This window comes from Panthera uncia (assembly GCF_023721935.1).
Source record: "Panthera uncia isolate 11264 chromosome A1 unlocalized genomic scaffold, Puncia_PCG_1.0 HiC_scaffold_17, whole genome shotgun sequence".
NCBI classification, from domain to species: domain Eukaryota; kingdom Metazoa; phylum Chordata; class Mammalia; order Carnivora; family Felidae; genus Panthera; species Panthera uncia.
The window spans coordinates 73,554,251-73,568,233 of record NW_026057577.1 but is presented as its reverse complement, the minus strand read 5'-3'; the positions used below and the strand labels follow the sequence as shown (position 1 = coordinate 73,568,233).

The following is a 13,983-nucleotide window of genomic DNA, read 5'->3' as shown; positions in this document are numbered from 1 at the left end:
AATGGAGCCTTCCATTTTCTCAACATTCTTGCCTACTCTTGTTATTTTTTTCTTTTCTTTTCTTTTCTTTTCTTTTCTTTTCTTTTCTTTTTTCTTTTCATCATAGTAAGTGTACTCTTGATTCCCCATCACCTATTTCACCCATCCCCCCACCCATCTTCCATCTGGTAAACATCAGTTTGTTCTCTATAGCTAAGAGGCTACTTTGTGGTTTGTTTCTATCTTTTTTCTTTTCTTCATTTTTTGTTGTTGTTTCTTAAATTCCACATATGAGTGAAATCATATGGTATTTGTGTTTCTCTGACTGACTTACTACACTTAGCATTATACTCCCTAGCTCCATCCACATCTTTGGAAATGGCACGATTTCATTCTTTTTTATGGCTGAGTAATGTTCATACACACACACACACACACACACACACACACACCCCACATCTGTATCCATTCATCTCTTTTTTTTTTTTTTTTTAACGTTTATTTATTTTTGAGACAGAGAGAGACAGAGCATGAATGGGGGAGGGTCAGAGAGAGAGGGAGACACAGAATCCGAAACAGGCTCCAGGCTCTGAGCGGTCAGCACAGAGCCCGACGCGGGGCTCGAACTCACAGACCGCGAGACCATGACCTGACCTGAAGTCGGCTGCTTAACCGACTGAGCCACCCAGGTGCCTCATGTATCCATTCACCTCTTGATGGATACTTGGGCTGTTTCCCTAATTTGGCTATTGTAAATAATGCTGCTATAAACATTATGATTCATGTGTCCCTTCAAATTAGTGTCTTCATATTCCTTCGGTAGATACCCACTACTGTGATTACTGGATCATAGGGTAGTTCTATTTTTAAGTTTTTGAGGAATCTCCATACTGCGTTCCACAGTGGCTGCACAAGTTTGCATTTTCACCAATAGTGCACAAAGATTCCTTTTTCTCCACATCTTTGCCAACACTTGTTTCTTGGGTTTTTAATGCTAGCCCTTCTGACAGGTGTAAGGTGAAATCTCATTGTAGTTTTGAATTGCAATTCCCTGATATGTGATGTTGAGCATCTTTTCATGTGTCTGTTAGCCATCTGTATGTCTTGTTTGGAGAAATGTCTGTTCATGTCTTCTCATTTTTTAATTGGATCATTTTTTGGGTGTTGAGCTATAAGTTCTTTATATATTTTGGATACTAACCCTTTATTGGATATGTCATTGGCAAATATTTCCCATTCTGTAGGTTGCACTTTAGTTTTGTTGGTTGTTTCCTTCACCGTGAAGAACCTTTTTATTTTTATGTAGTCCCAATCATTTATTTTTGGTTTTATTTCCCTTGCCTCAGGAGACATCTAGAAAAATGTTGTTGTGGGCAACTGCCTGTGCTCTCTTCTAGGATTTTTATCGTTTCAGGTCTCACATTTACATCTTTAATCCATTTTGAGTTTATTATTGTGTATGGTGAAAGAAAGTGGCCCAGGTCATTCTTTTGCATGTAGCTGTCCAGTTTTCCCAACACTGTTTTATACCAGTACCATACTGCTTTAATTACTCCCATTTTGTAATATAACCTGAAATCTGGCATTGTGACACCTCCAGTTCTGTTTTTCTTTTTCAAGATTTTTTTTCAAGAGGTCTTTTGTTTCATACAAATTTTAGGATTGTTTTTTCTAACTCTGTGAAAAATGCAATTGGTATTTTAATTGGAATTGCATTAAATCCGTAGATTGCTTTGGGTGCTGTAGACATTTTAACAGTATTCTTCCATTCCATGAGCATGGAATGTCTTTCCATTTCTTTCCATTGTCTTGAATTTCTTTCATCAGTGTTTTATATTTTCAGAGTCCAGCTCTTTCACCTGTTTGTTTAAGTTTATTCCTAGATATTTTATTGTTTCTGGTGCAATTGTAAATAGATTGTTTTCTTAATTTCACTTTCTCCTATTTCATTATTAGTGTATAGAGGTGTAACATATCTCTGTCCATTGATTTATATCCTGTGACTTCACTGGATTCATTTATCACTTCTAGTAAGTAGTTTTTTTTTAGTCGCGTCTTCAGGGTTTTCTATGTATGGTATCATGTCATCTGAAAATAATGAGAGTTTTATTTCCTCCTTATCAATTTGGATGCCTTTTATTTCTTTATGTTTAATTGCTGTGGCTAGGACTTCCAGTACTATGTTGAGTAAAACTGGTGAGAGTGGACATCCTTATCTTTTTCCTGACCTTAGAGAAAAAGCTCTCAGTTTTTTACCATTGAGTATGATGTTGGTTGTGGGTTTTGCACATAAGGCCTTTACTATATTGAGGCATGTTCCCTCTAGACCTACTTTACAGATGGTTTTTATCACGGATTGATGTACTTTGCTCAGTGTTTTTTTCTGTATCTGTTGAAATGATCATAGGATTTTTATCTTTTCTCTTATTAATGTGACATATGTTAATTTTTGTGTGAGTGTGTGAATATTGAACCACCTTTGCATCCTGGGAATAAATCTGGCTTGATGGTGGTATATGATTTTTTTAAAATGTATTGTTGGATTAGGTTTGCTAATATTTTATTGAGGATATTTGCATTTATATTCATTAGAGAGATTGGTAGAGATCTACCAATTAGATTGGTAGAGATTGGTAGAGATTGGAGAGATTGGTAGTTCTCTTTTTCTTATTTCTAATTATGGCCTTTTGTTTTTTTCTTAAAGAAGATTCCTTAACATTTCTTATAATGTTGGATAGTCGTCATGAACTCCTTTATCTTTTGCTTGTGCTAGAAACTCTTTCTGTCTCTTTCTATTCTGAATATTAACCTTGCTTGGTGGGTTATTTTGGCTTTAAGTTTTTCCCTTTCAGCACTTTAAATATATTCTGTCACTCCCTTCTGGTCTGCAAAGTTTGTGCTGAAAAATCAGCTGATAGTCTTATGGGTTTCCCTTCTTTGTGACATTTTGTTTTTATATTGCTGCCTTTAATATTTTCTCTTTAACTGTTAACATTGTAATTATAGTATGTCTTGGTGTGAATCTCTTTGGATTCATCTTGTTTGGGAGTTTCTGTGCTTTTTGGACCTGGATGTTTATTTCCTTCCTCAGCATTGTGAAGTTTTAACCATTATTTGTTTAAATACGTTTTCTGCCCCTTTCTTTCCCTCTTCTCCTTCTGGGACCACTATAATGTGAGTGTTTGTCAGTTGATGTTGCACCACAGGTCCCTTATAGCCTATCCTCATTTTTACTTATTTTTTCTTTTTGCTATTCTGATTGGGTGATTTCCACTATTCTATTTTCCAGATTATTGATCTGCTCTGTATCGTCTAATCTGCTGCTGATTGTTTCTATTGTATTTTTCATTTAAGTTGTTATTCAGCTCTGTGACTTCTATCTGGTACTTTCTTACATTTTCTGAATATTTATTGAAGTTCTCACTGTGTTCTTCCATTCTTCTCCTTAGTTCAGTGAACCTCTCTATGACCATTACTTTGAACTCTTTATCAGGTAAATTATTTACCTGTATTTCATTAGAGTTTTTTTTCTGGAATTTTCTCATTTTCTTTTGTTGGAATTATAATCCTCTGTTTCTTTAGTTTGTTTCATTTCATATGTATATTTCTGTGAGTTAGGTGGAAGAGCTACTTCTCCTGGTCTTTAATGGACTGGCCTTACACGAGAGCATCCCCTGTGTAGATTGTGTGTGCCTAGTGGTTTTGGCTGTCCAGCGGAAGCTGAAGTGGGATGGCGGGGAGTGTCCTAGGGCAAATTGCACCAAGGTTGTCTTGGTGGGATGGCTGGAGCTGGATTGGGAATAGGCCCAGAGTTCCCAAACATTCTGTGCTGTGGCTGCCCTGGTGGAATAGCTGGAGCTGGAGTGTGCATGGGCTTGAGGTTCTGGAGCATTCTTTCCCTGGGCCACCCTGGAGAAACAGCTGGAGTTGGAGGGGATGCAGCCCTGGTGGAATGTGTAGACCTGGAGTGGGAACAGGTGCAGTCCATGGGGTCCTAGGCTACCCTGCCCTAAGGCTGCCAATGGCAAGATGGCTGGGGCTAGAGTGGGCATAAGCCAGGAGGGTCCCAGGGTACCGTTCTGGGGCCACCCTAGCAGGACATCTGGAGCTGGTGTGGGCTAGGGTCCTTAGACTTGCTGGGGTGTCTCTAGCCAGCTGGCTATAGTGACTGAACCCAGCTCCTGTCCACAATATCATGGTTTAGGGGGAATATAAACAGTGATGCTCAACAGAGCCTATGACTGCAGAGAGTTCTAGAAATTTCCCCACTCTTTGGTAGATTCTCTAGAATTAGTCACTGGATTTTCTTCACTTATAATCTAGTTGTCCTTTAGATTTCTATTTGTCATTTCCAAGGGCAGGCAAGTCTGCCTGTGGAGCCTTTGGTAATATCCTTCCCTCACTGTGTTAGGTTGGGGTTCCTTTTATTATCTTGTCTCTGTCTCTGCCTTCTTTGTGTGGTCCCTCTGTCATTTGTTGTGCAGAAGCTATTCAGGCAGCCCTCTGTTCTTTTTCAGGAGGAGTTGTTCTATATGTAGGCATAGTTTTTTTTTTTTAATATGAAATTTATTGTCAAATTGGTTTCCATACAACATCAGTGCTCATCCCAACAGGTGCCCTCCATATGTAGGTATAGATTTGGTGTATTCACAGGAGGAAGTGAGTTTGGTATCTTCCTATGCTGCCCTCCTGGATCCAGAGGAGCTTGTATTTTTTCTTAGCTGAAGGTAGTTGTACCCTGAAATAGTTCAGTGTGATATTTTCATAAAAACAAGAATGTTGACTTGTGTAAGCACACTATAATTATCAAACTTATGAAATGAAATTGATATAATCCTTTTATCTGTAAAGTTGATTTCAGTTTTCCAGTTGTCATAATACTATATAGCAAAAGAAAAAAAATTCTCATTCAGGATTTAATATAGGATCACATTGTATTGTCACCCATGTTCAGTTTTGTGTTTTTTTTTTTTCTTTGCTTCCTTAAACAGTTCCTCAACTTTTTTCTTTCTTGACCTTGGCATTTTTGAAGAGTACAGGCCACTTTTCTTAATAGAATGTCCTCCATTTTTTATTTTCTGTTGTTTTCATGATGAGATTCAGGTTGTGCATCATTGGCAGGAATTTTACAGAAGTGATGTTGTATTCTTAACAGATTATTTAGGGGCCACATGATGGCAATTTATTCCATTAATAGTGGTCAGAGTTTTTAAGGTAGGACCTCTGAGTTCCAGTCAGCCAACCACTGCAAAGGATGCCAGGGCTCCCTGGAGCTCAAATTCCTAGCTCTACTGAGAAGTCCAAGAAGAATGAACATTGCCCGAGCTGGCATCCCTTGCAAGGCAGGAAAACAGGCTGGTGTTGTTTTGACCTCTTGGCTGTAATAGTTTTGGTACCATCTTTTAAACTAGCCAGTGTCTGGCATATGATAGATGATTAATAACTGTTGAAGTAAGTCAACAAATAATGCATCCTTTCTTGAAGGTACCTGTGGCATGTTCCATTGACATTCATTACGAGCAAATCAGACTCAGTCCAAAGATTTTTGCTGAAGACAAAAACAGGTAACTTCTTGTAGAAATAACCAGGATAAGTTAAGAAACTGGAAATGTGTAAGACTTAGGTACTCAGTTTGTTGTGCTATTTATCTTGGTTAAAACCAAAAGACCAGGTCAACCTTTATTCAATATATTCAATATATTCAAAACCTTTATTGAAAGCAAATCTTTGGCTTTCAATTTTAGTGAAGATAGAAGGTTCAAAATATTCTCTTGTGTCAAAAAGCCAGTAATCTTGCCAGACCAAGATTAAAGCAGTTGAATTATGTAATGCTAAGTAGGAGGGCTTACTAGTGAAAATTCCCTATTATTTTGTTAACATTGCTGGATTATTTTGTATGTATGACCTGAAATGTGGCTGTATTCTTCCCCTAGATCTGTAAATCTGAAAAAAATGGTGTCTCAAGCTAGTATTGGCTTTTACCTATTGGAATGGGCTTTTATGGTTTCTAAAATAAATGTGTTCAATATGAAACTCATTTCAGTATTAAAATTGTTCAATATTAAACTTCCCTTTAGTTTCTTTGTCCAGTCTCTGATCAGAAGAGCTTTCATCAGTGAAGAGAGAAAATGGAACTATGATTTATTTTATTTGCTCTAGATGTGCTCATTCTCCCAGAAGAGGTAGAATGGATCAAATTTAATGTTGGAATGAATGGCTATTACATTGTGCATTATGAGGATGATGGATGGGATTCTTTGAGTGGTCTTTTAAGAGGAGCACATACAACAATCAGCAGCAATGATCGGGCCAGTCTCATTAACAATGCATTTCAGCTTGTCAGGTAATACAAACTCCTCAGGGTCTTGGTTTATTTCTGAAAGCAGCTGTTAGCATTTGAATGCTTGATTTCTGAAGACGAAAATGATTACTTGCTAATTAGAAGTTGAAAGGTGTCTTCCCCTAAGTTCTTCTTACAGTCCAAGGTTGCTTTTAGTCTCATGGTTAGCCATGTGTCTGTGTTTGCAGAGTAAGGTAAAAGAAGTGACCTGTATTTTAATCTTTTTTTTTTAATGTTTTTATTTTATTTTTGAGAGACCATGAGAGAGGCAGAATGTAAGCAGGGGAAGGGGAAGGGCACAGAGAGGGAGACACCGAATCCAAAGCAGATTCCAGGCTCTGAGGTGTCAGCACAGAGCCTGACACAGGGCTTGAACTCATGAACTGCGAGATCGTGACCTGAGCTGAAGTCAGACACTTAGCTGACAGAGCCACCCAGGTGCCCCTGATGTTTTTCATTAACAACTCAGACTGATGCAAAAGGGTGTAGAAAATCAGGAGATCAACATTCTGGAGAAGACCTTTGTCCTGCAGCTTTTCTGGCCCTGCTATAATACGGGAGGTTTCTGCCCTGCTGGGTCCTTCACATTCTGGAAACCTTCTTAGAAGACCAAGTGGCTCAGTACCAAGTTTTTGCATTGTGACTCTTTTATTAAAAAATTTCTCCCCCCAACCCTCAAACTGGAAACCTGAACTTCACAGCAGCTGTATGGAACATGCTCATAAAATGTGGACTAACCAAATGATCTTTGAGTTGTTAAGGACAGTGTTCTCTCTAATTTTTTGCCTTATGACAATGGCTTTTAAGGAAATGGTTCCTAGGGCGCTCAGTCAGTTAAGTGCCCAACTCTTGGATTTTGGCTCAGGTCATGATCTCATGGTTCATTTTGTGAGATTGAGTCCTTTGTTGGGCTCTGTGCTGACAGCGAGGAGCCTCCTTAGGATTCCCTCTCTCCCTCTCTCCCTCTCCCTATCTCAAAATAAATATTTAAAAATAAATAAACTTAAAAAAAGGAAATGATTCCTAAACCTGAAACTCAAACTTCTCCAATATTTAGGCAGAACTGAAGTCCTAAGGGGAGTCACCCATGTGGGAAGGAATGATTCTATAGTTCTCATTTCCCATGTACCTTTGCTCTAAATGTTGAGTTCTTCATTTCTGACTTCTCAAGGTGGCAAAAAGCAATGACGATAAGGACAGAAGTTGTTTATCTAGCTGTTTCTGCGTTACTGAGACCATTTCCCTCTATAACATTATTGCTTAATTCTTAGGGGGTTTTGTGTTTACTTACCTAACCATATACCCTGCCACTGAGACTTTTAACCCCTGGCCTCCATAATGAAGGGTTTACATCTATATTCAGTTTCTTTTTGAAATGGAGATAAGAATGTGTTCATTCCAGACACTCAGACTTTTGACTGAGTGGCAGTCTCTGCAACCAAGATTACTGATTTTGATGAAAACTGCCATCTTACTCTGGAAGTTGAACACACAATCCACTGTTCCACAGAGGGAGAGATGCTGACCTGTCTCCATTTTTTCTTAACCACAAGTTAGCCCTGGCCCTGTTATTCGAGAAACTTCCTCCACAATGGTAAATAAGCTAGTGTTATATGTGAAAGAAAAGATACTTATATAAAGGTCACTATTATTAAGGGGGCATTAATATCTGACTAATGTTTGGCTGGGAGATGAAAATATCTTTTGAAACAAAAAATTGATTTCCTGCATTTTTTTTTTTAAACTGCTAACCATGGTGTCTCTTGACCAGCAATGGAAAGCTATCAATTGAAAAAGCCTTGGATTTAACCCTATACTTGAAGCATGAAACTGAAATTATGCCCGTGTTCCAAGGTTTGAATGAGCTGATACCTATGTATAAACTGATGGAGAAAAGAGATATGAAGGAAGTGGAAAATCAGTTCAAGGTAGAAGCCTTAAATAAATTGAATAGTTACATAACTGATTTGCTTTTGTGTGGGTGTAGGAAAGCATCCTTACCATTGTTCATGTATGTATGTCCTCACATATATTAAGGAAAAGTAAATCAAAATTAACTCAGTGTTTAGACTAGCAAAAATTTGGGTCTTACTGGCACAGACGGTAAGAATCTGTACTCAATTTTTATGGATTTGTTACTCCTTTCTTTTTGCAAATACTTATTTCATTTTACTACTGCATTTTGATGGTTACTATTAAGATATGCTGAGTCCGGTACTTGAGGAAGAGGCACAAAAGCATTATTTTTGGCAAAATGTCATGAAGTCCTTTTGTATAATTTGCTCTCAAAATTTAGTGCTATCAACTCTCTTAGTTTGTTTCAAAAATGGCAGTTCATCCTGATTTTCAAATAGATGAAGGTATACTTATAAATGTTATGGAAATAGTAAAATCATTTTTTCTTGTTTTTGACCCTTTTATAATTAAATATAAACAGAATTACATGATTTTAAAAATAAGAATTGGATTAAGCTTTAAAAATTAATCCCCATATCCCGAGGGTGTGTTGGTTTGTATAAAACATGAGATGGCCTGGGACCATTGTGGTGACACATGTGGCTTTCTCGCAGGCCTTTCTCATCAGGCTGCTGAGGGACCTCATTGATAATCAGACGTGGACAGATGAGGGCTCAGTCTCACAGCGAATGCTGCGGAGCCAGCTCCTCCTCCTTGCCTGCATGTGCAAGTATCAGCCCTGTGTACAGAGGGCAGAAGCCTATTTCAGAGAGTGGAAGGAAGCTGGTGGAAATTTGAGGTCTGTGTTTACAGAACAACCCATTTGTTCATATGAAGGGTATCTTTTCTGTTTTTCATCATTGGTGCTAAATGTTGGGAGGAAAAAACAACAAGTGTAGATAAGTCTCCTCTGCTGTACTTTTTGAGAAAATAAATTATTTTTTAAGATTTATCTATGTATCTCTCAACTTTCTCTTTTAAGAAATACTAGGAATTTATATATATAAAGATAAATACATATATCAAATATTTGCAGATAAATATAAATATATATATATCAAATATTTGCAGAGTTAAAATAGGATTAGAATAATTCCAATTTAATAGAGGCAAGGGTCAGAACGAAAACAGCTATCCTGGATAGGAACAGAGGCAGTGCCTGCCATAGAGGTAGCTCCTTTGGGCCTCCAAAGTCCCTGATGGGGTGTGTATAAACACTTGCTGACACTGTCTAAGCAAAGTAGGATCTTCCTGTATTTGGAATTGATTCTTGCTGTACTTAAGGACTGTTATATTTGGGGCTTAAATCTCTCCAGGAAATACTAAGCAAACAAAAAGTATACATGCTTCCATTTAAAGAAATGCTTCCAAACAGTGCTCCGTTGGATTCCTGACCTTTGTTCATGGATTACTTCTTGAGTCTAGTTTGCATTTCTTTCTTTTGGTTTAAAAAGTGACCACCCGTCGAGTTACCAGCATCATTAACGTATGTTAGATATGTTGGTATTTATCAAAGTGGAATTTCACATGATGTTTTTGAGAACGGGACTTAAAACTGAATTTTAGATGCTTTCTTGTACTTCTTTCTTAAAATCTAACTGAAGGAAAGAGGTTATTTTTGTTGACATTTCCAGGCACATTTCTCTGATCACCAGGCCAGTTTATCAGCTTGTAATTGGTCACCATTATACATTCAAACACACTCCCTACATCTCAGACTCTCACTAGGTATGTTCTTTTCCACAGCCTGCCCAGTGATGTAACATTGGCGGTGTTCGCTGTGGGGGTCCAGAACCCTGAAGGATGGGATTTTCTTTATAGTAAATATCAGTCATCTTTGTCCAGTACCGAGAAAAACGAAATTGAATTTGCCCTCAGTATTAGCCAAAATGAGGGAAAGCTTCAGTGGTGAGTAATTCATTCGTGTTTACATGGCCATGAGGAATTAAATGACATCAGATGCTTCTGACGTTGTTTTTGTTCTCTTGGCCAGGAATTGCCTATTCTGCTGAGAACAGTTAAGTGGGCACACATCTAATGAGTATGGTAGTTAATTAGTGAGAAGCAGGTATTAGGAAAAATATTTAAAGGAATATATATTTGTATGTTTTTAAAAGAACATGTTTAGAAATACATACCTTTAGATATACCTTTCTTATTTATTTTCTCTTATGAACAAATGTGATTATATGAGAATGGGTGTTGTGAACACTATATAAGTGTGAATTTTTATTATGTACATCTAGCAGGTTTATTAGCACTCTAGTTACCTATTTGGTCTTTATTATTGACGGATTGGCTTTTTTCTTTCACGCATTATTTTATTGAAATGACTTACAACTTTTCCAAGGACTATTCATTGTTACCATTTCTTCTCTCATTCATTTTAGGCTACTAGATGAAAGTTTTAAGGGAGATAAAATAAAAATTCAAGAGTTTCCACATATCCTTAGAGCTGTTGGCAGGAACCCGGTGGGATATCCATTGGCCTGGCAGTTTCTGAGGGAAAATTGGGATAAACTTATACAAAAGTAAGTAGTGCCAAAAATTGTGCCGTGACTAGAAAAGTCCATTAACCTGGCTGTGTTTTAGCTTTGTTTGTAAAACAACAGTGATGGTCTAAAGGGATTTTGTTTGTTTGTGGTTTTTTTTTTTTTTTTTATTGCAGATAGCACATAGAGATACTTTAAAAATATTCTTAGAAAATATAAAACTCAGAATTTAGTGCTAACTAATGAATCTGGGTAGTCCAGTTTTCCATTCCAATCCCTTTCTGCATCTGCTGACCAATTAGCCTTCCTCGGCACAGTTCAACCCATGTCTTGCTTTAACACTTCTGCTTGTTTGCACCTGCACTTGCCTAGCTCTCATAGCACTTACTATCTAGCACTTTATTTAGGGTACTGCATCTTTTATTCAGCTGTTGGTGTATTTATATTTTACAGTGGTATGTTAACACATTGGAGGATGCGGATCATGTCATAGATTTTTTTCCTGCCTAACCAGTTTTTAGTTAATTCTTGTAAAATCTATATGGCACTTAAAAACATGTTAAGTGAATAAATACTTTATGATACATCTTGACAACTTCAATTTGCAGGTTTGAACTTGGCTCATCTTCTTTAACAAATATGGTAATAGGAACAACAAATCAGTTCTCCACAAGAGCACGGCTTGAGGAGGTAAACAAAACTTTTAAATTTAAGTGACAATTAGCTAATAAATACGGGGTAGACAAAAGGGTATGAGGAGTTAGGAATGGATTTTGTCACTTAGTAGATGTTCTTTTCGGATGCTGTGGTGTTTTGGACACCAACCAAAATCAGTTACAATAAATTACTGAAAACTATGCCTCTTTGTCAACATGTTAAGAAGTCTTAGCTCTGCCATTAAAATTTTTAGGGCTTAAAAATTACTGGAAGCATTTAATCTCTGTTTATTCAGATGTTAAAAGTGATCATGAGAAATATAAATGCCCTATGTGATCATCTAGCTGTTAGGAAATCTGGTATCTTGGTTCTCCACTATCTAGATTCATGATTTTCTTGTTACTTATTTATATGCCATGTACTTGCAGGAAGAATTTTAGGCAACTTGTAATGTCCATATATAACAGAAATGTTAAATACCAGAAAGCTGCATGATTGACAGAAAGAGGTAACTGTATGAGGGATTTATGCTGAGGATAATTTATTGCAACTGTAAATGTATCACCACTTCCTAGCAGTCAAGACAAAAAATGAGAAAACCATAGGAGTTATTCCTATTGTCTGGTAAGAGAGAACCTGAAATGTCAAAGTTTTCCACCAAAGCAAACTTTTCTTCTGGCCTTAAACTTTGAGGAAGTGGATGTCTAGGTCATTGTTGTGTGGTGTTCCTTCTCTAATAATGTTTTCTAAAGGTGTAGAACAAATTTTACATGGCTTTAAAAATAGGTTGCCTTTAGATAAAATCTGAGAGCCTAATATTATTTTTTTTTAGGAATACTTCCATTGTATAGTCTGGTTACACCATGATACAGCTTGATACAGGGAGAATGCTTTGAAAATCAAAAGAACTGTTGCATCCCTGATTTTCTCTAGTTTTCAGTAGTTTCATGCAGGCTTGTAAAATTGCACACAATTCAGGATTGAACTCTAGTGAGGTCTACGGCAGAGCTATTCTATGTGATGACTGAAGACCAGTCAGGGGCTGTTAATAGCAAGACAGCTGTCCATAGACCAGATCTATAGCAACAAAACATTTCATTCATTCACTTGCTTTTTCAAGTCTTTTCTCATTATTTCTTTAAAGACATTACATTTTTATTATAAGGCAAACATGGTTTTAGTTTCTGGGGCTATGATGACGAACAGAGTAGACAAAGTCTTGGCCCTCATAGAGCTTAAATTCTACTGGGGAATCAGTTACGGACAGATCAACCTATGTCAGGTGGTTACATGCTCTTAAGATGAATAAGGCAGGGTAAGGAGAGAGTGGGTACGGGATGGAGCTTTGTTCTATGGAATGATTAGGAGACCTTTGAGCAGAAACCGAAGGAAATGCAATTGTCGTGTGCAAAAGAAACATCAGGTGCAAAGGCCCTGAGGTAGAGCATGGAAATGACATATTGGATGTCATCAGAAGGGAGAGTGTCTTACTGACAGGTAAAATGTGGGAGTCAGTTTGAGCCCTTCTCGGTCCTGACATCCAACTCCTCCCTGAGTCTTGTTGTCTCGGCTTTCAGCATATATATTGTATCTGTGCACTTGTCTGCTTTTACTCCACCCCCAAGACTTTCTCATCTCTGGCCTGGCCTATGGCTGTAGCCTCCTGAGTGTCTTCCCAATTTGCTAATACCAAGTCATTTTCCACATTTAATACTGAAAATCAACCCATGACTGACTCCTCCATGAACTCTTACCTATTCAGCTTGGAATAAATCCCAAGACTTTCCTTTGCATGTGCACAAGACCATGATGACTGGGCTCTTGCCCACCTCTCCAGCCCATTTTCACATGCTTTTCTGTGTCACCCTCATACAACAACACTTGAGTCACTCAGCCACTTCGTGTTCCAGGGCTACCAGGTGTTTATTTTGTCTCTAAGCCTCTAAACTTCTTTTTCAATGTTTATTTAATTTTGAGAGAAAGCAAGAGAGCAGGGGAGGGGCAGAGAGAGGGAGACAGAGAATCTGAAGCCCGACATGGGGCTTGAACTCATGAACCATGAGATCATGACCTGAGCTGAAGTTGGACACTTAACTGAGCCACCCAGGTGCCCCAAGCCTCTAAACTTCTTACCTCTGCCTGGCTTGCTCTTTCCCTAGCTTGGATAAAGGAGCCAGTGGAAAGGCTCATTTTATCCTGTAGAGGTCTCAGATCACATGTCACCTTCCCAGACTACTCTGTCTAAAGCAGGCCACCCCCTTCCCCAGTTACTGTCATAGCCTCAGTGTGTTTTGTCCATGGTGGTATATTTAAAGTAATCATAGTTTACCGCTTGTTGTTTTCCCAGAGTGTAAGCTCCCAGAGGACAGGCTGCTTGCCTAGTTCATTGCCTCCTCCTCAGTGTCTAGCACAGTAATTCAGCCAGAGGGATGAATAAGTGCCAAACAGTCATGAAACAAGGGATGAGGTTGAGTCCCTGATACAAGCTGGGTTTTAAGGTCTGCACTTTACTCACATTATATAACTACATCCTCACCCGTGCTTTGCAAGGCAAAGAGC

The 13,983-nt window shown here is 38.0% G+C and overlaps 1 protein-coding gene across 3 annotated transcripts in view; it reads left to right on the top strand.

Moving 5' to 3' along the window:
* ERAP1 (endoplasmic reticulum aminopeptidase 1) overlaps positions 1 to 13,983 on the top strand; it is a 97,943-nt gene that overhangs the window by 79,345 nt on the left and 4,615 nt on the right. For all 3 annotated transcript variants that reach the window (XM_049647620.1, XM_049647618.1, XM_049647617.1), the window contains exons 12-18: positions 5,464 to 5,543; positions 6,139 to 6,322; positions 8,091 to 8,247; positions 8,890 to 9,074; positions 10,022 to 10,183; positions 10,666 to 10,806; positions 11,376 to 11,457. In XM_049647620.1, the coding sequence (XP_049503577.1) occupies positions 5,464 to 5,543; positions 6,139 to 6,322; positions 8,091 to 8,247; positions 8,890 to 9,074; positions 10,022 to 10,183; positions 10,666 to 10,806; positions 11,376 to 11,457 (991 nt within the window). The remainder of the gene's footprint in view (positions 1 to 5,463; positions 5,544 to 6,138; positions 6,323 to 8,090; positions 8,248 to 8,889; positions 9,075 to 10,021; positions 10,184 to 10,665; positions 10,807 to 11,375; positions 11,458 to 13,983) is intronic.